Below are 23342 nucleotides of genomic sequence, written 5' to 3'. Positions count from 1 at the left end.
AAGGCATTCTGGCCAGGTTTGCAGATGGTACAAAGATCGGTGAAACAACAGGTAGTATTGAGGAGATGAGCTGAGTGGGCAAAGAAGAGGTAGATGGAATTCAATGTGGGAAAGTGAGAGGTCATGCACTTTAGTAGGAAGAATAGAGGCATACACTATTTTCTAAATGGGGAAAAAATTCAGAAATCTGAACTGCAAAGAGACTTGGGAATCCTAATCCAGAATTCTCTTAAGGTAAACTTGCAAGTCGAGTCAGTAGTTAGGAAGGCAAATACAATGTTGGCATTTATTTTGAGATAACTTGAATATAGAAGCAGGAATGTACTTATGAAGCTTTAAAAGATCTGGTCAGGCCATATTTAGAACATTCTGAGCAATTTTGGGCCCCATACCTCAGGAAGGATGTACTGATCCTGGAACGTGTTCAGAAGAGGTTCATGAGAATGATCCCAGGAATGAAAAGCTTATCATACGAGGAATGTTTGAGGACTCTGGGTCTAGAGTTGGAGTTTAGAAGGATGAGGGGGGATCTAATTGAAACATACAGAATGTTGGATGACCTGGACACAGAGCACGCACTGGGAAGAGGTTTCCATTAACAGGAGAGATTAGGACCTGAGGGAATAGCCTTAGAGTAAAGGGAAGACCCTTTAGAACAGAGATGAGGAGAAACTTCTTCAGCCAGAGGTGTGGTGAATCCATGGAATTCATTGTCACAGAAGGCTGTGGAGGCCAGGTCTTTGAGAATATTTAAGACAGAGATAGATAGGTTCTTGATTGTTAGCTTACTGCTGGCTGCTCTTTTTCCAAGTCCCATTCCACCTGCAGCCAAGTGGCAAGGGTAAGGCCCAAACCATGGCTCCTCTGGTTTTTCCCCCTGTCCACCAGGAATCTAGATAACCTCGATGCTCCATTGGACAGTATGTGCAAATGTCCACCCTGTCTCACAGGCACCCAATCCCATACGATAGTTTAACGCCTCCATCCTCACACATCTGAGCCTTTTGACAAGATTGCTGTACTTACCTGCAAAACCTGATCAAACTCCTGCTTCATCTGTTTGAGGTGCTTAAGGATAGGGAATATGGTTAAGACAGCAGAATAATCATGTCGCATAATAGCACGGCGTGCTGTGGAGACAATATTCTCTCCCTCTACCATAAGGCCATCCAGGGCTTCCTGTAACAGGAAGAGATAGACAGACAGATGATAGGCTCCTGTATTCAAAAAGAAAATGGTCATCCTTCATAATCATAGGCAGATGCTGTTACTTTGGAAAAAAATTGTTTACAGGACAGCCACATCCTTTTGTAATAGAAGAAAGTAACATCATCCAAGAGTTAAAACCGAAAGAACTGCAGATGCTGTGAATCAGAAACAAAAACAGAAGTGGCTGGAAGAGCTCAGCAGGTCTGGGCAGCATCTGTACATAGAAATCAGAGTTAACTTTTTGGGTCACGTGACCCTTCATCAGCAATTTCTGTATTGGTCTCAGACACACTCAGCCATGGATCAGTGCCAGAAAATTACTAGCTCAAGTCCCAGTCCAGAAACTGTAGTGCACTATGGAGGGAGTGCTGTGTCTCAGATGACATGTTAAATCACAGACTTCTGCCCTCTCAGGAGGAGATCAAGGATCTCATTTTGCTATTTCTCAGAAAAGCAGAAGATTTTGCCCTTGTGTCTTACAACAACAGCTGTCTATTAATAAGTATCCCTAAAACAGAAAGTGTTCATGATCATTTGCTGTGAGTGTCAACTTTCTGTTCATCATGTAAAAAGTTAAAGAGAGGTTTAAAAACAAAAAAGTGTGGGGAGGTGGCCCCACTAATGGTTTGGGGATGATTAGTTCAGTTGTGTTCTGTGTAATCATGGATATGCAGCTGCAATGCACGAAATGTAAAGAAGTCAGTTAAACCACACCCAGATGTAACACACACAATCCCCTCACCCAACAGTTAGCTGCTGGCACCATGTGGGACACTAGATGCATTCACACAAACCCCATGTCACATCAAAACTCACCAACTCAGAGGCTTCAATCAATAAAATACTTCAGTTTTTACAAGTGAAGTTAAAGCAAATTGTCAAACTCCAAGGGAACAACAGATTCTGCCAGTTTACCAGAATTTAACAAAAACAAAACAATTGAACATAGAAAAAGCATTAATCAGCATTAACAACATAATAGAATCCCACCTGTATTAATGAGTCAAATGTTTTCTTCTGGTGATGCTCAGGAATGATGCCCGTCAATAACTGGTACTCTATTTGGGCCAGTTTTACAAAGGCACTGATGCAGTGAATGTAAGAGTCAATCTCACTGTCCAACATGTCCTCCTTCCCTGAGAAAATAGGGCAAAGTAAGATTCCAGGAAGACAGAATGCAGAATTATTCCCATTGCAAATTTGACATTCAGCCCATTGAATTTACTCTTCCCATGTTGCTCACTATTCCTTTAGCCAGAGCTGGATGGTAGTGGCAGTACTGGAAGACAATCTGCTGGTGGACTGTTTTCCTGAGGAAGGGAACAGATTGAAAACTTCAAGATAAAATGTTCAGTGTGCTCTCCCACATTGGAATACCATAGATTTGAGAAAGGGAAACTGGAACCAGGAAGTAGGGAAAGCTAGAGTTGGGAATGCTGGCTGAAATGCTAATTGCTAATACCCAATGAGCACAGCAGTAAAACATTAGAGAGCTTGAATCTACAAAGAGATTTGTCACTTTTCAAATGGAACTTATATATGCATTTGCTGGTCACGTTCAGAAAAAATTACAATTCAAATGAATGCCAAACTTTAAAGTCAAACATACTGTGATGTCAAAACCCGACAAGACAATAAAGGTTTCAGTGACAAGTCACACATTACGAAAGAACAAAATTTGAAATCTGAAAACAAAAATCAACTGCAGCATTGAAAAAAACGGAATTCATTTATGTTCCCCATTCCCAATCTCCTTTGGCACTTGCATTTCATCAATTTGGCAATGACACCTTAAGTAATTCAGACCACACACGCTTAGACAATTCAGTTCTGGTATTCACGAGCTGTTTGTATGCTTTTGTCAAAGCCAAAAGCATTTGCGATAGCGTTTAGGATGAGAGACTCCCCACATACACTAATGAGAATGCATCATTAGAAAATGGCATCCAATTTCCCCACTGAAATTCCAACTGGTTCAGAAGCAAAATTCCAGTGAATTTAGTTCTCAGTGAAGGCCTTGATTTGTGTGTCATCCATTTTTAGAGAACAAATTCTATAGGGAGAGAGGTCCCAAGAACTCCAGGATACACACTCACATTATAGCGTGAACTGTGAGAGACTACCATTCCAGCCTGCCACCCAATTCTGATTATCCTGTTCAGTCAAGGGCAAAATATAGTTTAGACAGTGATTGATGTTGAAAGGGTGGGATATAGATTACTCTGAAATTATAAAAATCATAGTAAGCTTAATGATCTGTGTAGGTATGTAATAGGGTTAATACTAAGGCGTCTTTTCCGAGGATGGGAGATTTCAAGACCAAGAAACATATTTTTAAAGGTGAGAAGGAAGAGATTTAAAAAAAGATATGAGGGGCAAACTTTTTTTACACAGAGGATGGTTCACATGTGGAATCACCTTGCTGAGGAAGAAGTGGTGGATGTGGGCATGGTTACAATGTTTAAAAGACACTAGATAAGTACATGGATAGGAAAGGTTTGGAGGGATATGGGTCAGCAGGAGGCAAGTGGGACTAGTTCACTTTGGGACTATGTTCAGCATGGACTGGTTGGACCAAAGGGTCTGTTTCCATGCTGTATGACTCTATATTCCTACCGCTCTTTCTCATTAGACTCATATTTACAACACAGAAGGCCACAATTTGGCCTGGCATGTCTATGCAGATCAACAAAGATTTACCTACACTAATTCCATTTTCCAGTTCTCGGTCCATTACTCTAGAAGTCATGGCAATGTGAGTGACTGTCTAAACACTGCCTAAAATGTTAAGTTTATTATTCAATTGCCTTATCAGACTCTCTAGTGAAACAATTCCTCCTCTGAGCCCACTATCTCTTAACCTGAACTTGTGGAAAAAGTGTGCATCCTAACAATGCCCCTTAATTTTACACAGCTTATCTGGATCCCATTCTTAACCATCACTGCTCCACAACCCTGGCTTAATCAGACTTAATGCATAGCTCAGAGTCCGCAGCACAGCTCAGAGCCTTTCCTAATATCTTTTATGACCTCTCTGCACTTATATACTCCTCTAGGGACTCTGCCATATTCTCTCAAGCAGGACAATAACAGGAGAATTGAGAAATAATCTGAACAATTAAATACTAATACTGGTAGCTAAATAAAAGGCCAAAAACAGATCTTTAAACACCACCTGCAGCAGCTTTTCCCCAAGGTCCATTAACCTACAGCTAAAGTAGAAAGAACACAGCACTGAACACCACTCAACCATCCCTAACAGTAACATGTAAAATCTTAGGTACAGTGGGGGAAGATCAGGAAGGCAGGTGAGAAAGAAAAATGAGACAACAGTAGCCTTTGCAGTTTAAACCTCTGCGTAATTGATACCAGCACTACAATAGTACAAGTAATGACACTGCCTAGACCTATAGAACACCATCAGTTATACTAACAGTCATTCTTAGATACAGTCACTGTGCTTTGTTTTAGTTACTTTTTAGTTCCGAAACAGCATTATCCGAAAATACTGACGACATGATGAGTAACTGCTGAGAAATCAGTTCAATGTAACAGCCAGTGAATATCCCATCTCTGTCATAACCCGAAAGTTGGCAATTTAATGCAAGTGAGAACCTGTTGAAGAAATCCAATTACTGTTTCTCCAGCACAGGGAAACATCATCAAGCCTCAACCCATCCCCCATACACACATTACTGAAATCACATCTTGCAACACCAAGGCAATCAATGATGCAGTATTAGGAGAGTACTAGACTTAATACAGCTGCTAGAGAGTGACATCAAAATGCTTCGCACCATTGACGTGGAAGGAGACCTGAACCTCTCGCTGGCTCATTGTATGAAGTGTACCCATCCAAGACAGATTTGGTGGCGATGGGCTAAAAGGGCAGGACGTAATCACACTCCTTGCCCATTGTCAAATGCACTATTTAGTCTGCTGAATAAAGCATATTTGAAGAGAGTCTGAAACCTCTTCACTCACCACTCAGAGCAGGAAGAGAGGGTAGAGTTGAGCAGCCATGAAGAGAAGTAGAGATGATGAGGGAGAAGACAAGACTTGAAAAAGGTATGTATGACTGGTAAATTACTCAGCAATTAAAACTGAGTGATTTTCATGCCAGAAATTGTAACGTTGTTAAAAGTTCAACAAAAAAAAAGTCAAAGGAGGTTTGCTTTTTTTCTCGTTCTTAAAGAAATATGCAACTTACCCACAGCAGGCCCATGCTTCTCATTCAGCGTATCTGAGAGATGTTTACCTCGCAACTCGTGATCATGACCTGGTCAGATGTCAATTAGCAGAAACAGAAGCAGTTGATCTAAAGCTGCTGAAAGGACGGACTATGGGCATATATGGAAACTCGGAGAAAGGAAAACCCTCTATTGCACTGACAGACTTTAGAAAGAAGTATAATCTAAACAAACCAATTCTTTAATCTTAAATAGTCAGAATGAAGCAGTTTTAATTTTCAAATCATATATAAAAATTCATACAGGACTTGGTCAGAAGGATCTCAAATCAGGAACGATGTTTGCAACATTTCAGATCTTTCTCTAACCTACTTATATTTTGTGAATTGTGACTCATTACACCAAAAAGCACAACTTGCACTTTCTACATGAGGTGATCTGTATTGTTGAATCAGTAGTCTAAACTAGAGTAGTCTTCAGGTGAATCAGGACAGTGTATGGAGTGACAATCAGCTATATGTGCAACACAAGGTATTGCCAATTTTAAACTTCACCCTGTCCATTTTAAAAAAAAGTGAATTGAGAAAGATCAGGTATTTTGGTACAATTGATATTATAGAACCAATAAAAAAGTATGCAATTTTTCAATATCCTCTGCTGCTAATGATCGACAATATTCAGTTCTCGAATATCATCCACTACTACTGCAATGGAATCCTCACTATTCACTTGTATGTGTCCTTTCATATTTTGGATGGGACTTGACAAAGAATAGACCTCTGATCAAGCCTGAATGTCACAAAAATATTTCTCAAGATTCAAACTCCCATCTAAAGTCTACCAGAGGCACAGATTAGGCGAGATGTGCAGAAGGTGCAAAAGATTTAGAATGCTTTTATGAAAACAGATGTGGTTAATTACAAAGCAAGACTTTGCAAGGAAAAGCCAAAAGTAGTGCACCCAGGGACAAGGGAATGATTACCTTCAGTGGGAGCGAGATTAGAAACACCCTTTTTGCCATCCAGCCCATGCTGAGAATATTGTTTCAGAAGGTTCTGAGCCTTACGAATTGTGCCTGTTACCACGGTGATGCAGAAAAGACAAGACCTAGGCAAATCAGTGTGGAACACCAGATCCCTGCCACCAACACCACGCTACGTCATAGGGTATTTATTTACTAGTAAATCTCACACCAAGACAGAAATTAAAGCAAAGACAAAAAGCTTAAATCACAGACACATAAAAAGCTTAAACAGAACAAATCATATGAAGTTAGACAAGTTCAACAATATTAAATAGATTATGCTAGCTTTTATTTCATATAAACAAATGTCTTTATCAGAGTACCATAAACCAGAGTAAGCTTCAACCATAAAAACAAACATTCTATTTAATTATTTACGGACTGGAAATTCAAACCTGTGTCGTCAAACCTACTCCCCACCCAAAGAATTCAGGCACCAATTAGTCAAATATTTTGAAGAAAGAAAACTTTGGAGAAATTTAAAGAGTTGGTGAGCAGATTTCAGCTCCTTGATATATCGGAGTCCAAATTAGAAGTGGAATTCAAATCATTCCTAATACATGTTCTCCTCTTTCCACTACATTTCAACGTTCAATTTAAAACAATGCCAATTTCCAAACATTACCTAGGCTAACAAGATATTGACAAACAAGATAGGAGTAATTATTATGGAATAAAATGGCGCTGGAAATATACAGATGTTGTTTTCCTTGAAACCAAGTTAATGTTTCACATTTGGGATACATCCTGAGTCCTGGTGAAAGGTCAAAGACCTACACATTAATTTTTGCTTTTCTCCCCATAGATGCTCAATAAGCCTTTAACAGTATTTTTTTTTAATTTCAGATTTTCAACCTCTGTTTTATTTTGTTTCAGTATTATCATGGATGTCAATTAGCTCCCCCTTGGCACTAGGTAGCTAGCTTAAATGTTGAACGGTAAAAAGTGTCAGAAAAGACAGGATGAGGATTGACCCTGGGCCACCCATTCTCTTGTAGGATTAAAACCTACACACTTCTAATGATTAATGTAGCACAGTACAGGGGGGAGGCAAATTTCATTAGTAATGCAGATGGTTTTAACACAATCAATGCTAGTGTCAGGGTCACCATGATCAAGCATTTCAAACATATTCCGGATTGATACATTTAAATTTCATTGGCTGCTGTGGTGGGATTTGAACCCATTACACCAAAGTGGGTTTAAGTCAGGGTTGGGTCTCTGAATTATCAGTCCAGTGGTATTCAGACTATGCCACCATCTCCCCTCTGGCAGGTAGTAAATATTAACTTGTCAACTACAGTCAACGGACTGATACCACAACAGTGGACATACACAACAAACAGCTGTGGATATCATCAACATTTTTTAGTCAACCTAAAGAATTAAGGTATAAACAGACAACTAACTGATCCAGTTAGTTAACTGTGGAAAAACTCCCTCAAAAGAAAATTCCCTGAACCAACTTCACTTTTCCAAAGTTTTCCGACTTTTTTTTAAAGATTCCAAATGGTGTCAAACTTCATAAATTAGTCAGGTCAAGTATGTTAAAGATGGTACAGCAGCATTTTGCACAAGACACAAGCTTTTAATAAGACAAACTGGCAAACTTTCTGTCTATGATAAAGTTTAAAATGTGCCAGTCAGTGGTCACAACAATCGATCAGGCAGAGACTGGCGAGGCTTAAAAGGGCACAAATACAAGCATGGTTTACCTGGGATGAAGACTGTCATTCATCAACATAAACAAAATGAAAATTTAAGAAAAAAGAAGTTAGTTGTGGCATATAAAAGAACAAGAGTTTTTTTTTTTAAAATGAGGAAAGTAAAAATCTTAAATTGTTGGCAGTTGCAGCTTCTGATTTTAGAAAAGAATCACTAAAAAGGCTTTTCCTTAAGGATCATCCTTCTATAACAAATGTGCCCGATTGTACAGAAACACACTGGGTCAAATCATCAACAGTTTAAAAATGACAGCAAGGTTCTGACCTGGTCTCTTGATGGCCTTTTTGCTGGGGGTATCTTTTCTTTTGTTCTGAATGGCAGGAGAATATAATACACCAGAAGATGAACTGTTCTTGCGGAAATGTTCCTTCAGACCTTTGATTGTGCGATCTAACTGGTTAGAGCGGATTTGGTAGTACACGTTCATAAAATCTGCAAGGAACAACACATACAAGTCACAACTGAAACAGAGATTCAAAGTAGTTAATCAACCCCATCCTTTGTTCAACTTTCAACATCTGAAAGTAAATATAAAATTTACTGCACATGATGTTTTGACAAATTTATCCATTTGAAAATCAGGAATAAATGGCTCCTGAACACCACCATTCCTTGAGTAGCCCATACAAGCATTGAAACCACTGACATACAATAAATCATTTAGAATTTCAGTAAGTTAGTTTGGCTGAAGGCTGGGTGAAGGGATACTGTAATGTAATGCTCTTAAGAGATGCCAATAGGTTAGAATTACACAAACCAATCAGCAGCACCAGCTCAGGAGGTTTCTCAATCGATTGCAAAAACTTGTACTCAAAACAAAACACTGGGAACCTGAACAGTTTACAAGCAATTAGTTACTTCTAAATTATAGAAAAAGGAAGAAATGCAGTGTTGTGATAGAGACTAACAGAAGATTAAGGAATGATTGAGAGAAATGAAAAGAAAATCCAAAAGAAAGCAGTAATGGCTGTGCACTTGTAAGTAACAGATGACTTGGTGACAGGATAAAAAACTAGACAGCAGTAGAGAGAGGAAGATTTCATGAAAATAAGATAAATAAGATAAGCTGTACAACTGGCTAATGGAGGTGCCTAACTAGACACATAGAGCAACTATCAGAGAAGACAAGTATCAGTGAATACCAATGCCCATGAAACAATAATCCAACAAAAACACTGACAGCAATATTTTTCATTACACTACTTCTGTGTAACTACAATTAATTCAGAGTGATTATGAATTATTTAGAGACTGTCTAGATTCTATATTGGAATTTTTTTTTCTTAATTCACCATTTGACAATGTACTCATTTAATACCTTATCAAACCTTACCAATCCTATTATTTACTACTTAGAACATTACAGCGCAGTACAGGTCCTTCGGCCCTTGATGTTGTGCCGTCCTGTGAAACCAATCCGAAGCCATTCTAACCTATACTATTCCATTATCATCCATATGTTTATCCAATGACCATTTAAATGTCTGTAAAGTTGGCGAATCTACTAGTGTTACAGGTAGTGCGTTCCACACCCTTACTACTCTGAGTAAAGAACCTACCTCTAACACTTGTCCTATATCTACCACCCCTCAATTTAAAGCTATGTCCTCTCATGCTAGCCATCACCATCCGAAGAAAAAGGCACTCACTGTTCACCCTTTCTAATCCTCTGATCATCCTGTATGTCTCCATTAAGTCACCTCTTAACCTTCTCTATTGAAAACAGCCTCAAGTCCCTCAGCCTTTCTTCATAAGGCCTTCCCTCCATACCAGGCAACATCCAGTAAATCTCCTCTGCACCCTTTCCAATACTCCCACACCTTTCTTAAAATGCGGCGACCAGGACTGTATGCAATACTCCAAGTGCAGCCGCACCAGAGTTTTGTACAGCTGCAACATGACCTCATGGCTCCGAAACTCAACCCCCATACCAATAAAAGCTGTTCACCTTCTTAACAACCCTATCAACCTGGGTGGCAAGTTTCTGGGAGCTATACACATGGATACCTTGATATATTCACAGAAAACATTAACATAGTTGACAATAATCTCTCAAACCTGCAGAGAGAAATCAAAGGCTGGACATAGTGTAGCTTTACATCTTTTTAAACAGATATGTCACAGGTTTTACCAAGATTCCTTCCATATTCAACAAGCCACATTGAAATGCAGATCAAATCCCGCTGGATATTTTCAGGGAGAAGATTCAGCGCTGTATCATCTGTGGTCTCGATCTCATCATCTCCAGCAATCAGGTCCAGTATGACAACAGGTGACACTGCTTTGCAATGGCGGGTCAGGAGATTTCTGAACTCTGACTCTAAAGATTCCTTGCCTTTCTCAAAAAGAAATTTCTGCAAAACATGAACCAAAGTTAAATATTTCTCAAAGAATGGCAAAGATATCTAATCTTTCTGCTGTCTCCAAACTTGACCCTCAACATAATTTCTTTCAAAGAGAGGATCTCAACTGCTTTGGAAAAATGGTAGCTTCCTATTTCCATATAGTATCCAGTTGAAAGACAGCAGCAATAAAGATTTCAACAATCTGTTGTTCTCATGTAGTGTTGGAATCATGTTATTCCCAGTTCTGATGCAAACTGATGCTCCTGTCATACAGACCATCACCATGGCTCCCTTTTCTCCTGAAGGCCCTGACAATTATACACCCACATGCTGTTAGTTCTGCTACCTCACTGTAAATGGTCAATTTTCACATGAATGTTTAGATAGTGACTGTCCCCTTCTTAATGAACTGCAGGAAGTAGTACAGCAAAGCTTGATCCCGTTTCAAATTTACCACTTAGTTTCCAGTGGTGCTTTGAACAATCAGGGTGATAAACTGGTAAGTGGAGTTACCAGAGCAGAAAGCAGGAAAGGAATCCTGTTTGTTTTGAACTATATCCTGCATTGCACCATACATTATTGTTCCATTTACAAATTTACTGAATTACCCCAAAATGAAGGAATTGCCAACAGGATTTTACCTGTATAATTTTTACATTAACATGGATCAGAACCGGAATTTACAGCTAAATAATACTTCAAATAAAAAGGGGAATTTCACTTGAAATAATTGACAGAGTCACGTTTTGCATAATCACAAGTCGCTACATCACTCCCCTCCCCACAGACATGTGGTATTAGCTTAATCAATTAGAATCATAGAGAATCACAGATGTACAGCACGGAAACATACCCGTCGGTCCAACTCATCCATGCCAACCAGATATCCTAACCTAATCTAGTCCCATTTGCCAGCATTTGGCCCATATCCCTCTAAGCCCTTCCTATTCATATACCCAACCAGACACCTTTTAAATACTGCAATTGTACTAGACTCCACCACTTCCTCTGGCAGCTCATTCCATACACCACCTTCTGTGTGAAAAAGTTACCCCTGAAGTCTCTTTTGTATCTTTCCCCTCTCAACCTAAACCTATGCCCTCTAGTTCTGGACTCCCGACCCCAGGGGAAAGACCTTGTCTATTTATCCTATCCATGCTCTTCATGATTTTATAAACCTCTAAGGTCACCCCTCAGCCTCCAACACTACAGGGAAATCAGCCCTGGCCTATTGAGCCTCTCCCTATAGCTCAAATCCTCCAAGTCTGGCAACGCCCTTGTAGTCTTTTCTGAACCCCTTCAAGTTTCTTCATTCCTCAAGACACATTTTTGGAGGCCTGTCCCAATGGATCTTCTTGAACACAGTCAACACTTAAAAGGACCACAGTTACAAACCACTTCTGACTCCTGGTGCACCAGTCTTGATGGTTGTAGATTTTAAAGAGTTCCTTTAAAAGTAACCAGCTAACAGAATCTGCTTCATAGTCCACTCCTATGATCCAAACTGTCAGCTCTTTCAAATGTCTGAGATTCAGGCTCTCAGTGGCTTATCCTACTTTTGCTAAGAAAAATAAAAGCTAAACCCCCCCCCCCCCCCCCACCCCCCACAACTTATTGTACACCCAATTGCCTCTTCAACCTACCACCCGATTTAGTTCAGGGCTGTCTGGATTGTTGTCCTGAAAGTATTCCACCGCTTTCTGAATTTTTGCCATACAGTTCAGATACTCCTCCAGCCTTCCAGCAGGCCTGATCAGACAACAGGAGAGAGAGAGACAGAGAGAGAGAGAAATTAGATAAACAAAACTTGCAACTTGGAAAGATTAAACGTTACTTCCCTCAAAAACATACTGATATTTAATATGAAGGCTAAATTACTGAAAAGGTCAAGGTACAGAAAAAAAGACAGTCTAGCATAGCTGCCATGCAATGTTTACATTGCATTACATCACAGAAAATGACCATAATAAATTCAGTATTATTTGCCTGATGTTGGCTCTTCCCTCCCCATCTCCGGTCATATGGGATGTACATTGCATAGTAAAATTAAATCTCAGTTATAGAAACAATATGACAAGTAAAATCACAACTTAGATGAATAATCAAATTATGGCTGTAACAGTTAGATTCAGCTGTGCCAAGTAGGAACAATTTTAACAAAGCTTTCAAGGTCAAGCTGCAGACAGATTATCTTCATCTGTTGACAGAAACTTAACTGGATTCTTTTTCAGCAATCACCCAATATGACCGTGGGGGAGTTTAACAAAAGTATTTTGTTAAATTCAAACCAGCATATCCCATTTCAAATCAGCAAACCTCACCTAGAAATGCAGATTTTAATTAGCAGAACCAGAAAGGGTATATTCAGAGAAAGGGTATATGCTGAAATAGGGGACAATGGGCACAGATAGAAACTTGAAGAAAGGAAACCCTTTATTCTATTAAGAACTTCAAAAGGGACTGCAACAGTTTAAATACATCTCATCAGGTCTCGTGTATCTCAGGACTAGAACCTGGAAATAGGTGATAACTGCATAATTCAGAAAGTCAACATATATGATGAAAAACCTGTCATCTGATGTTTAAGCATTTCGTTTCAAATAATTCAGAGATGACTGCCAATAGGACACCTCCAATTAAATGCTTCAGAACACCCAAGGGCTGTACCTCAGGTCTTCAGAGAAAGCCCACAGTTTAACCCCCAAACTCTATAATTCAACAGGGCTGGGGGGTGGGGGGGGGGGGGGGGGGGTGGTGGGGAAGAGTAAGTGAGAGAAAGAAATAAAAAATACACTTGGATAATTGAAGTCCTTGTGGGAATGCTCCACTGGCATTAAGTAAGGTGCCAGGAACTGGAGGAACAAGGCAATGGACAAAAGCAGAAACAATTATACAATGGGCAAATGGAGGAGAAACAGTCTCCACTGTACTGGCAGCTATGTCTTTTTGCTGTCTAAGCCCTCATATTTGTAATTCGCCAAACCCCCAGAAAAATCAATTAGAGCCCTTCTTAAAATGCAACCTAATACTGCCTGTGATTTCTCCTTCATTGGCTAAGTGCCAAACTTCAACCTCTTCACAGACATGAAGTTTTAATATATTAAAGGCACAATGCAAATAAAGGAGTTGTTGTTGACTAACATGAACAGTCAGTGAATGAAATTGACTTTCTCGCTCCAAACCTGCTCACCCTTCTTTGATGATCTTCTCTGTATCCTTAGCCACATGGTAATAGCTGATGACATGATCCAAACAAGACAGTGTTTTTTCCACATTGTCCTGCAGGCGCTGCAGATTTTCTGTCTGCTTGTGGACTGGAATGATGGAATTCTCTAACTGCATCAGTCGGCTTTCAAACGATGAAAGGATGGAAACCTGGAATGGGGAGTAAAGATTTTACTGTTACGCAACAGAGTGTCTCTCAGTTCCCCCCTCAGGATACAGCATGTCTGCTGTCAGTGCAGGAGAATGGGAGTAGGTTGGTCAGATCTTTGTTGATTGCGGTGGTCATAATAGGCTAAATAGCCTCATTCTGCACTGTAAATGTCTGTGAATCTATGAGATAAAACACCTCAGTAAATTTAGGCACCAAGCACATCACTCAGTATAATCAGAATCATCCTCCATCCCTCTTTTCTTTAAACTGTTCTTTGGCCAACTCAAGTTGTCTAAGTTCTCTGTCTTTTAGGAGTAGAGAGTTTTATTAATTCCATTTCCCTCTTTTTTTTTCCTTTCAATTTCACATTTTCTAAACTCTATGTCCACTACACTTCATTTTTCTTTCTCCTCACTTTCCAGATTCCTTTGTTTCTTCTAGCTCATTTCTGATTGTATCATAAATAATTCCAGCCATGACATCCCAAGTTCTGGTTTCCTTTCTTCCAGTTCTACTTGCTGGATAAATATTATTGTCAGCTAAGTCAGTTGGCTGGACAACTTTGTTTGCAATGTCGTGACGTCAACAATTTGAGTTCAATTTCCACACCAGCTGAGGATACCATGAAGAACTCTCCTTCTCAAATGTTCCCCTTGCCCAAAATGTGCTGACCCTCAGGTTAAATCACCACTAGTTATGTCTCTCTGATGAGACAGCAGTCCTATGATCTGCTAAGACTATGATCTCTTACACATTAGACAAATATTTGAAGCATACAGACTGAGATTTGGCTTGAGAACAAAAAAGGTTATGATCTAACGAGATGGTCCCTGAAACAAATGCAAAATCCTGTGGATCTAGTTTTAACAACAGAAGTTTATTATGCAAAAAGAGATGATAAAATAGAAAAAAATTACATATAAAGCACTCCACTAAGATACAATCTAGCCATCTCCTTTTATCATTACCACAATGAAACAAGTATCAACATTCTAGGGATTCCCACTAACCCGAGGCTGAACTGGACTACCCACGTCATGCCTGTAGGCACAAATAGTAGTTAGGGATTGGGATTCTATGAGGGAGTTACTGGTTATGGCAGCATTTATTGCCCATCCCTAAAGGCCCAGAGTCAACCACTTTGCTATGGGTCTAGATTGTGTGTAGTCAAGATTAAAGCACAGCAGGTCAGACCGCATCAGAGGAGCACGAAAATCATCATTTCGGGTAAAAGCCCTTCATCAGGAATCTCCAGCGTCTGCAGTACCCACTTTCGCCTAGATCACGTGTAGGCCAGCCCAAGTAAGGATGACAATTTCCTTCCCTAAAGGACACTAGATAGGTTTTTCGAACAATCAACAATGAATTCATGGTCAACATTAGATTCTCAGTTCCAGGTTTCACTGAATTCGAATTCCACCTTCTGCCACAGCAGGGTCAAGTTTGGGTTCCCTGAACAATACCTGGGTCTCTTGTTTAACAGTCCAGCAATGATACCGCTAGGCCATCACCTCCACTAACCTGCCCATCATTTACTAGGCCCAAGGCAAGAGTATGATAGCACACTCCCCGCTTGCTTGGGTGAATACGTCCAAAAACCAATCAAGAATCTCAACACCATCCAGGCCCAAGCAGCTGCTTGACTCATACTCCAGCTCATCACCTTCAGCTTTGACTCTCTCCATTAACTATACATAGTAACAGTGCTTACTACCTAGAAGACGTACCATGACAACCTACTAAGCCTCTTTCAACAGCACTTTCCAAACACTTGGTCTCTATCACCCAGATGGATAAGGGAAACAGTTGATTCTACAAACCCCAGTTTCTTTCTTATCCCAGGAGGTTGACATAAACAGCAATACTCACACCATTATCTCTGACAATCCAGGATCACACATGAGATTCTCCTTATGAAATGGCTATGTGTCAGTGTGATGCACTGCCATTTAGCTCACATATACATGAGGTATGACCAAATCAGATTCTGTAGTGTACGGATACTTTTTCTAACAGCTCACCAAACCCCTGTCACTGACCACACTACCAGCATAATGCTGCTCCGAATGTACAAAACATTGACTTACCATATTTTTTGTCAGTTGGTCACTTTTTTCCAAGCTTTCTCTTATGAATGACAAGGTTTCTTGCTCCTGTTTATGAAATGAAAAGTTGAAAATGTGCATCTAATCAATAACATTTCACTTCCTGAGTAATGGTAAATGCAACAGAAACATAGAAGATCGGAGCAGGAGGCGGCCATTTGGCCCTTCAAGCCTGCTCCACCATTCATTATGATCTTGGTTGATGGTCTAACTCAATAGCCTCATCCTGCTTTCTCCCCATAACCTCTGATCCCATTCACTCCAACTGCTATATCTAGCTGCCTCTCGAATACATTCAATGTTTTGCCATCATATATTTCCTATGGTAATGAGTTTCACAGACTCACCACTCTTTGGGTGAAGAAATGCCTCCTCATCTCAGTCCTAAATGGTCTAGTCCGAATCCTCAGACTGGTGACCTCTAGGCTATGGGTCTAGATCGTATGTAGGTCATTCTGGACACACCCACTATCGGAAATATCCTTCCTGTATCTAGCCTGTCGTGTCCTGTTAGGATTTTATAAGGCTCTATGAGATTCCCCCTTCATTCAGACAGTCAGAGATGTACAACATAGAAACAGACGCTTTGGTTAAACTCATCTATGCCAACCAGATATCCTAATCTAATCGCAACACTTGGCCCACATCCCTCTAAATCCTTCCTATTCATACACGCATCCAGATGCCTTTTAAATGTTGCAATTGCACCAGCCTCCACCACTTCCTCTGGCAGTTCATTGCATACACGTATCACCCTGTGAGAAAACGTTGCCCTTCAGTCCTTTTTATATCTTTCCCCTCTCACACTAAAGCTATGCCCTCTAGTTCTGGACTCCCCCACCCCAGGGAAAAGATGGTGTTTATTTACCCTACCCATCCCCCCCTCATGATTTATGAGCCTCTATAAAGGTCACCCCTCAGCCTCCAAATCTCCAGAGAAAACAGCCCCAGCCTATTCAGCCTCTCCCTTCAGCTCAAATCCTGCAACCCTGGCAACATCCTTGTAATTCTTGTCTGAACCATATCAAGTTTCACAATATCGTTCCAATAGAACAGAATTGCATGCAAAATTCCAAAAGTGGCCTAACCAATGCCTGAACAACCACAACATGATCGCCCTGCTCCTACACTCAATGCTCTTACCAATAAAAGCATACCAAATGCTTTCTTCACTATCTGATATATCTCTGACTCCACTTTCAAGGAAAGTATGAACCTGCACTCCAAGGTATCTTTGTTCAGCAACACTCTCTAGGACCTGACCATGAAGTGTATAAGTCCTGCTCTGATTTGCCCTTCCAAAATGCAGCACCTCAGACTTATCTAAATTAAATCCTATTTGCCCATTGGCCCATCTGATCAAGATCCTGTTGTAATCTGAGGTAACCTTCTTTGCTGTCCACTACACCTCCAATTTTGGTGTCATCTGCAAACTTACTAACTATAAATCCTATGTTCACATTCAAATCATTTATATAAATGACAAAAAGCGTGAGATCCAAGATGGCGGCGACTCAGCAAGTCTGAGTCTATAGTGCTCCTCCCAAGACCTAGGCAAAGTGGGCCACCCTCCCCCACCACACTCACCAAATCAACTAAAAATAGTTTTTATTTAATGTAATTAGTGGTTTAGTACTAAATTTATACAGTTCAGTCTCCTGTAAAAATGACTAGGGGGAAAGAGCCTGCAGTTCTCAGCAGGCAGCAGCTCTTCCCCCACCCTCCCCAGCTGCAGCAAAGGTGTCCGCAGCCGCCCCAGGGGACCTACCTACGGTGGCGAGCCTCGCGGAAATAATTTCCAAACACGACACAAAGATCGATGCTTTCATAGAAGAGTCCCGAAGTCGGTAAAATTCAAAGAGATTGAATGCCGAGTTGGAGGGGCGGAGCTAAATGTCGCGATCTCCAAGGCCATTGCAGAATCAGCCGTGGATCAGGTCCAGACTCTCGAGCAGCAAGTCCGGACCTTAGAGAACCACACTGACGACCTCGAGAATCGAGGTTGTCGAAAAAATATCCGTTTGCTGGGCCTTCCCAGAAGGAGGCCAGCTTACAAGGTTCCTTGAACAGTGGCTTCCACAGTTATTGAATCTGGAGGCTGGATCAGGCCAGGTAAGGGTAGAATGGGCCTACTGGGTCGCAATACGCGGGCCCGGCTCGAACCAGCGCCCCCGCCCAGTCCTGTTCCGGCTGCAGAGCTATAATGTGATGCTTTTGGAAGCCTCCAGAAATCCTGGGAAAGATCCACAAGCCATGACTCATAAAGGATCCAAGATTATGTTATTTCAGGACTTTTCCCCAGCTTTGGTTCGAAAGAGGAAGGCATTTGATGAAGCAAAGTAGTGTTTAAGGGATTTAAACATTCAATAGTCTTTGCGCTACCCAGCTATACTACGCTTTAGCCATGAAGGATCCGTGTTTAACTTCGGATCACCGGAGAAGGCCAAGGAACTTTTGGACTCTCTTAGACAAACTATAAGAGTTAATTGATGTTGTTTTGCCCTACCCCCACTTTTTTTTCCTTTCATTATCTTACTGTTTAATATTATCTCCGGGGGGTGGGAAGAAGGACTTATTTATACATCCTTTATTTAGCAATTTCCTTCCCCTTTTTTTTGTGTATATAGGCCAGGGGGTCTAGTTAATGTAGTTGGGGGGGGAGAAAGGTGGCTACCTTATTTTATTATATCTTTGTCCTTGGGAGCAGGGTTGTTTTCCCCTGTTATTTTGTATTAATATATTTAATTATTATTTGCTGAGACTGCAATTTTATAGTCATATATGTTCATATATGGTATTAACATTACCAAATATATCCAGGTGAAGGTGTGGGTGGGGGATAGGGTACTCACTGTTAGTTCTAGTTCAGTAGTATACTTGAATTTTCTTTATCCTATCGTGGGGTGCCTGCGTCAAGGGTGGAGCACTGGGTGGGAGAAGTTATGATAGGTTTTTTGGAAAGGAAGTGATGCCCCCTGGGAATAAGTGGGAAGATCTCCATTTAAATATGTTTTATATTTTTTAGAAATGGTTTTCTTTTTATTATATTGATCTGAATGTACTAAAGAGCTTTTATTTTTGTGAATTTTATATGCTCAATGCTTGGGATGTTTTGGATAAATAGGGGTTTTGTTGTGATCTGATGTTAACACATTCCGAGCATGTATATCACTGCTCAATTTGTGTGTTATCCGTTGGATTTTTTTTTCTCTTGAATAATGTAAGAATTTTAATGATACACTCTGGTTAGTAAGTTAGATGAGTAGTTAGTTGAGTTTTGTCTTTTTTTTCTCTTGGTATTTCTGTTTTCTTGTTTGATAGATTTTGATTATCATTTATTTAAGATTTAACTGTATACCAATGTTTATACTTGGGTCTTTTTTTAGTTTTCTTTTGTAAACTTGTGGAAAATTTTTTTTTTAAAAAATGGCAAAAAGCAGTGGACCTAGCACCGATCCACTGGTCTGAAAGGCAATCCTCTAACACCACCCTTTCTATCTTCAATCCAGTTCAGTATCCAAATGGCTAGTTCTCCCTGCATTCCATGAGATCTAGCCTTGCTAACCAATCTCCCATGGGGAACCTTGTTGAATGCCTTACTGAATGTACACCACTCTGCCCACATCAATCCTCTTTGTTACTTCTTCAAAAAACTCAGTCAAGTTTGAGAGACATGATTTCCCAAGATTAGCTGACACTAATCAGTCCTTGCCTTTCCAAATACATGTAAATCCTGTCCCTCAGGATTCCCTCCAACAACTTGCTCACCTGTCTATAGTTCCCTGGCTTTTCCTTACCACCTTTCTTAAACAGTGGCACCACGTTAGCCAACCTCCAGTCTTTTGGTTCCTCACCTGTGGGTATCGATGATACAAATATCTCAACAAGGGACCCAGCAATCACTTTCCACAGAGTTCTAGGATACACCTGATCAGGACCTGGGGATTTATCCACCTTTATGTGTTTTAAGACATCCAGCACCTCCTTCTCTGTAATATGGACATTTTTCAAGATGCCTACTTCCCCACATTCTGCATCTTACATATCCTTCTCCATAATAAACACGGATGCAAAATACTCCTTTAAAATCTCCTCCACCTCCTGCAGTTCGACACACAGGCTGCCTTGCTGATCTGAGGGGCCCTATTCTCTCCCTTTTGTTCTTAATATATTTGCCAAAGCTAGATCATGTTCCCTTTTCACCCTCCTGATTTCTCTCAAGTATACTCCTACTTTCTCTAAAGTATACTCCTATTGAGTTGATACTCTTCTACAGATTCATTCAATCTCTGCTGCCTATACCTGACACATGCTTCATTCTTTTTCTAAACCAAAATCTCAATTCCTCTAGTCATCCAGCATTCCCTACATCTACCAGCCTTTCCGTTCACCCCAACAGGAATACACTGTCTCTGGACTCTCATTGTCTCATGTTTTAATTTGTTTGAACTGCAGGAAAAACAATCCTAACTTAGTCAATCTCTCCTCATATGTCAATCCGTCATCCCCGGAATCAGCGTGGTAAACCTTCACTGCACTCCCGAGAGCAAGATCATCCTTCCTCAGAAAAGGAGACCAAAACTGCACACACTACGCAAGGTGTGGCCTCACCTAGGCCCTGTATAACTGCAACAACACATCCTTGCTCCTGTACTCAAAACTTTTCACAATGAAGGACAACATATCATTTGCCGCCTGCTACACCTGCATGCTTACCTTCAGCGACTCGTACACACAGACACCCAGGTCCCGCTGCACAGTCCCCTCTCCCAATTTACAGCCAATCAGGCAATAACCTACCTTCTTGTTTTTGCTTGCAAAGTGAATAACCTCACATTTATCCAAATTATACTGCATCTGCCATTGATTTGCCCACTCACCCAACCTGTCCAGATCATGCTGAAGGATCTCTGCATCCTCGTCTGCTCACCCTCCCACCCAATTTGGTTTCATCTGCAAACTTTTGAGTTGTTACATTTTGTTCTCTCATCCAAATCATTAATATATATTGTGAATAGCTGGAATCCTAGCACCAATCCCTGTGGCACCTCACTAATTACTACCTGCAAATTTGAAAAGGACCCATTAATTCCTACTCTGTTTCCTCTCTGCCAACCAGTTCTCTCTCCATAACAATACACTTTCCCCAATCTCATGTGCGTTAATCTTGCACAATAATCTCTTATACGGGACTCTCAAATGCGTTCTGAAAGACCCAACATACCACATCGACTGCCTCCCCTTGTCAACTTTACTCAATACATCTTTGGAGACTTCCAACAGATTTGTCAAGCATGATTTTCCCTTCATACATCCACGCTAACTCTGTCTGATCCTGCCACTGCTTTCTAAATGCTCTGTTATAAAGTCCTATCACGTTACAGTTGCTCATTCTCAATGGGCCTCGCACAGCTGGATTGGCCGTGATTCCCTTCTCATTACACAGTACACAGTCTAAGATGCTCTCTAGTTGGTTCCTCCACATATTGGTCAAGAAAACCATCCCATATGGGCAGCACGGTGGCACAGTGGCTAGCACTACTGCCTCACAGTGCCAGAGACCCAGGTTCAATTCCCACCTCAGGCAACTGTGTGAAGTTTGCACATTCTCCCTGTGTCTGCGTGAGTTTCCTCCAGGTGCTCCGGTTTCCTCCCACAGTCCAAAAAATGTGCAGGTTAGGTGAATTGGCCATGCTACATTGCCCATAGTGTTGTTAGGTGTAGGGGAATGGACCTGGGTGGGTTGCTCTTCAGAGGGTCGGTGTGGGCGTGTTGGGCTGAAGGGCCTGTTTCCACACTAAGTAATCTAATCTAATATACACTCCTCTATAGTACTGTGCTTAATTTAATTTGCCCAATGTTCAGATTAAAATCACCCATAATCACCTATATTTCCTTATCACATGCATCTTTAATTTCCTGTTTAATGCCATTTCCAACATCACTACTGCAGTTCGGGGTCCAGTTATGACACCTACTTGACATTTTTTGTCTCTTGACATTTCTCAACTCTTACCCATACAAACTTCACATTGTCAGAGCTAATATTCTTTCTCAGTATTGTATTAATTTCCTCTTTAACCAGCAATGCCACTCCACCACCTTTTCCTTTTTCCTGTCCTTCCTAAAAGAGAAAGTGAGGACTGCGGATGCTGGAGATCAAAGAGTTAGGTACTGGAAAAGCATGGCAGGTCAGGCAGCATCCAAAGAGCAGGAGAATCCTGATGAAGGGTTTATACTCAAAACATCGATTCTCCTGCTCCTCAGATGCTGCCTGACCAGCTGTGCTTTTGAGCACCACACTTTTTGAATCTGTCCTTCCCAAATACTGAATACCCCAGGCATTCAGTTCCCATCCCTGGTCACCCTACAGTTATGTCTCCATAATCTCAATTATACCTTACCCACTTACATCTAACTGCACGACTAGTTCATCCACAGTACTGCTCCACATCTTAAGGCACAAACCCTTTAAGCTTGTCTTTTTAACATGGATTGTCACTCTCCCAATATATGTTATTGATGATTTGGAGATACCAGTGTTGGACTAGTGTGCTTCCATTTAAACCTGCTGGACTATAACCTGGTGTTGTGTGATTTTTGACTATGTTATCAATAGCCCTGTCTGAACTTTGTCCTTGGTTTCTCTGTCTGCCTATTACTTTTCTTGTTGCCTTTTCTACCTTTTGATTTTGACCTTGCTCCCTCCTTCTCTGACTCCTTACAGAAGTTTCCCATCCCCCTGGCATATTAGTTTAAACCCTCCACAAGCGCTCGAGCAAACACTCTCCCCCCTCCCCTCCCCACCCTCCCCCTCCCCCTCGGCGTCAGGGCTTCACGAGGGTGACAGCTGTTAACACTGTGGGGGAAATGCGAGGACATCCGCCAGTGCGGCCGTTCACTCACTTCCCGCCGTTTACCTGCTGCAGCTTCTCCTCAATGTGCCTCTTCCTGGCCGACGCGTCCTCCACCGGGATCATCTCGGCTCCCTCCCCACTCCCAGGCGGGCCCCCTGGCCTTGTTGGGCCTCACTTCCCTCACGTCACATCCGGCCCTGGGAAAGGGGCGGGGCGGGGCGCGTCGCCATGGAGACGAGGAGCTGGGAGGGAAGAGGCTCCAGGATTTACCCCCTCAGCTGGAAAACGTATGGAGGATGAAAAACCGTCCCAAGCCGTCAGACGTTTTATTTTGGAGTCTCAATTCTTTGTTAATTTGTCAAATAATCACCTGTTTGGTTACAGACAAAAAAATACTGCAGATGCTGGAATGCAAAGTAGACAAGCAGGAGGTTGGAAGAATACAGCAAGCCAGGCAGCAGTGCACGTTTCGTGTCATAACCCCTATTTAGGTGTCAGGCTGAGCTGCTGG

At 41.2% G+C, this 23342-nt stretch overlaps 1 protein-coding gene across 20 annotated transcripts in view; it reads right to left on the bottom strand.

Annotated features, from left to right (window-relative positions):
- Positions 1-23025, bottom strand: part of exoc7 (exocyst complex component 7) — a 36782-nt gene extending 13757 nt beyond the window's left edge. For 4 of the 20 annotated variants that reach the window (XR_006315279.1, XR_006315280.1, XM_043715154.1 and 1 more), the window contains exons 1-11: positions 22895-23023; positions 15957-16022; positions 13684-13868; positions 12137-12242; positions 10280-10502; positions 8413-8580; positions 8139-8150; positions 6382-6474; positions 5420-5488; positions 2200-2345; positions 1027-1179 (exon numbers count right to left, since the gene is read on the bottom strand). Coding sequence is in view for 18 of the 20 variants with exons in the window: in XM_043715154.1 (XP_043571089.1) it covers positions 1027-1179; positions 2200-2345; positions 5420-5488; positions 6382-6474; positions 8139-8150; positions 8413-8580; positions 10280-10502; positions 12137-12242; positions 13684-13868; positions 15957-16022; positions 22895-22954 (1281 nt within the window). In the remaining 2 variants the exon portion in view is untranslated. Of the gene's footprint in view, positions 1-1026; positions 1180-2199; positions 2346-5419; positions 5489-6381; positions 6475-8138; positions 8151-8412; positions 8581-10279; positions 10503-12136; positions 12243-13683; positions 13869-15956; positions 16023-22894 lie in introns of all 20 variants that reach the window. The other 16 variants (XM_043715150.1, XM_043715151.1, XM_043715136.1 and 13 more) reach the window with 15 other exon arrangements.
- Positions 23026-23342: the final 317 nt, after the last annotated feature.

This window comes from Chiloscyllium plagiosum, chromosome 24, assembly GCF_004010195.1.
Source record: "Chiloscyllium plagiosum isolate BGI_BamShark_2017 chromosome 24, ASM401019v2, whole genome shotgun sequence".
Classification (NCBI taxonomy): domain Eukaryota; kingdom Metazoa; phylum Chordata; class Chondrichthyes; order Orectolobiformes; family Hemiscylliidae; genus Chiloscyllium; species Chiloscyllium plagiosum.
This window is presented reverse-complemented; position numbering and strand designations above follow the sequence as displayed.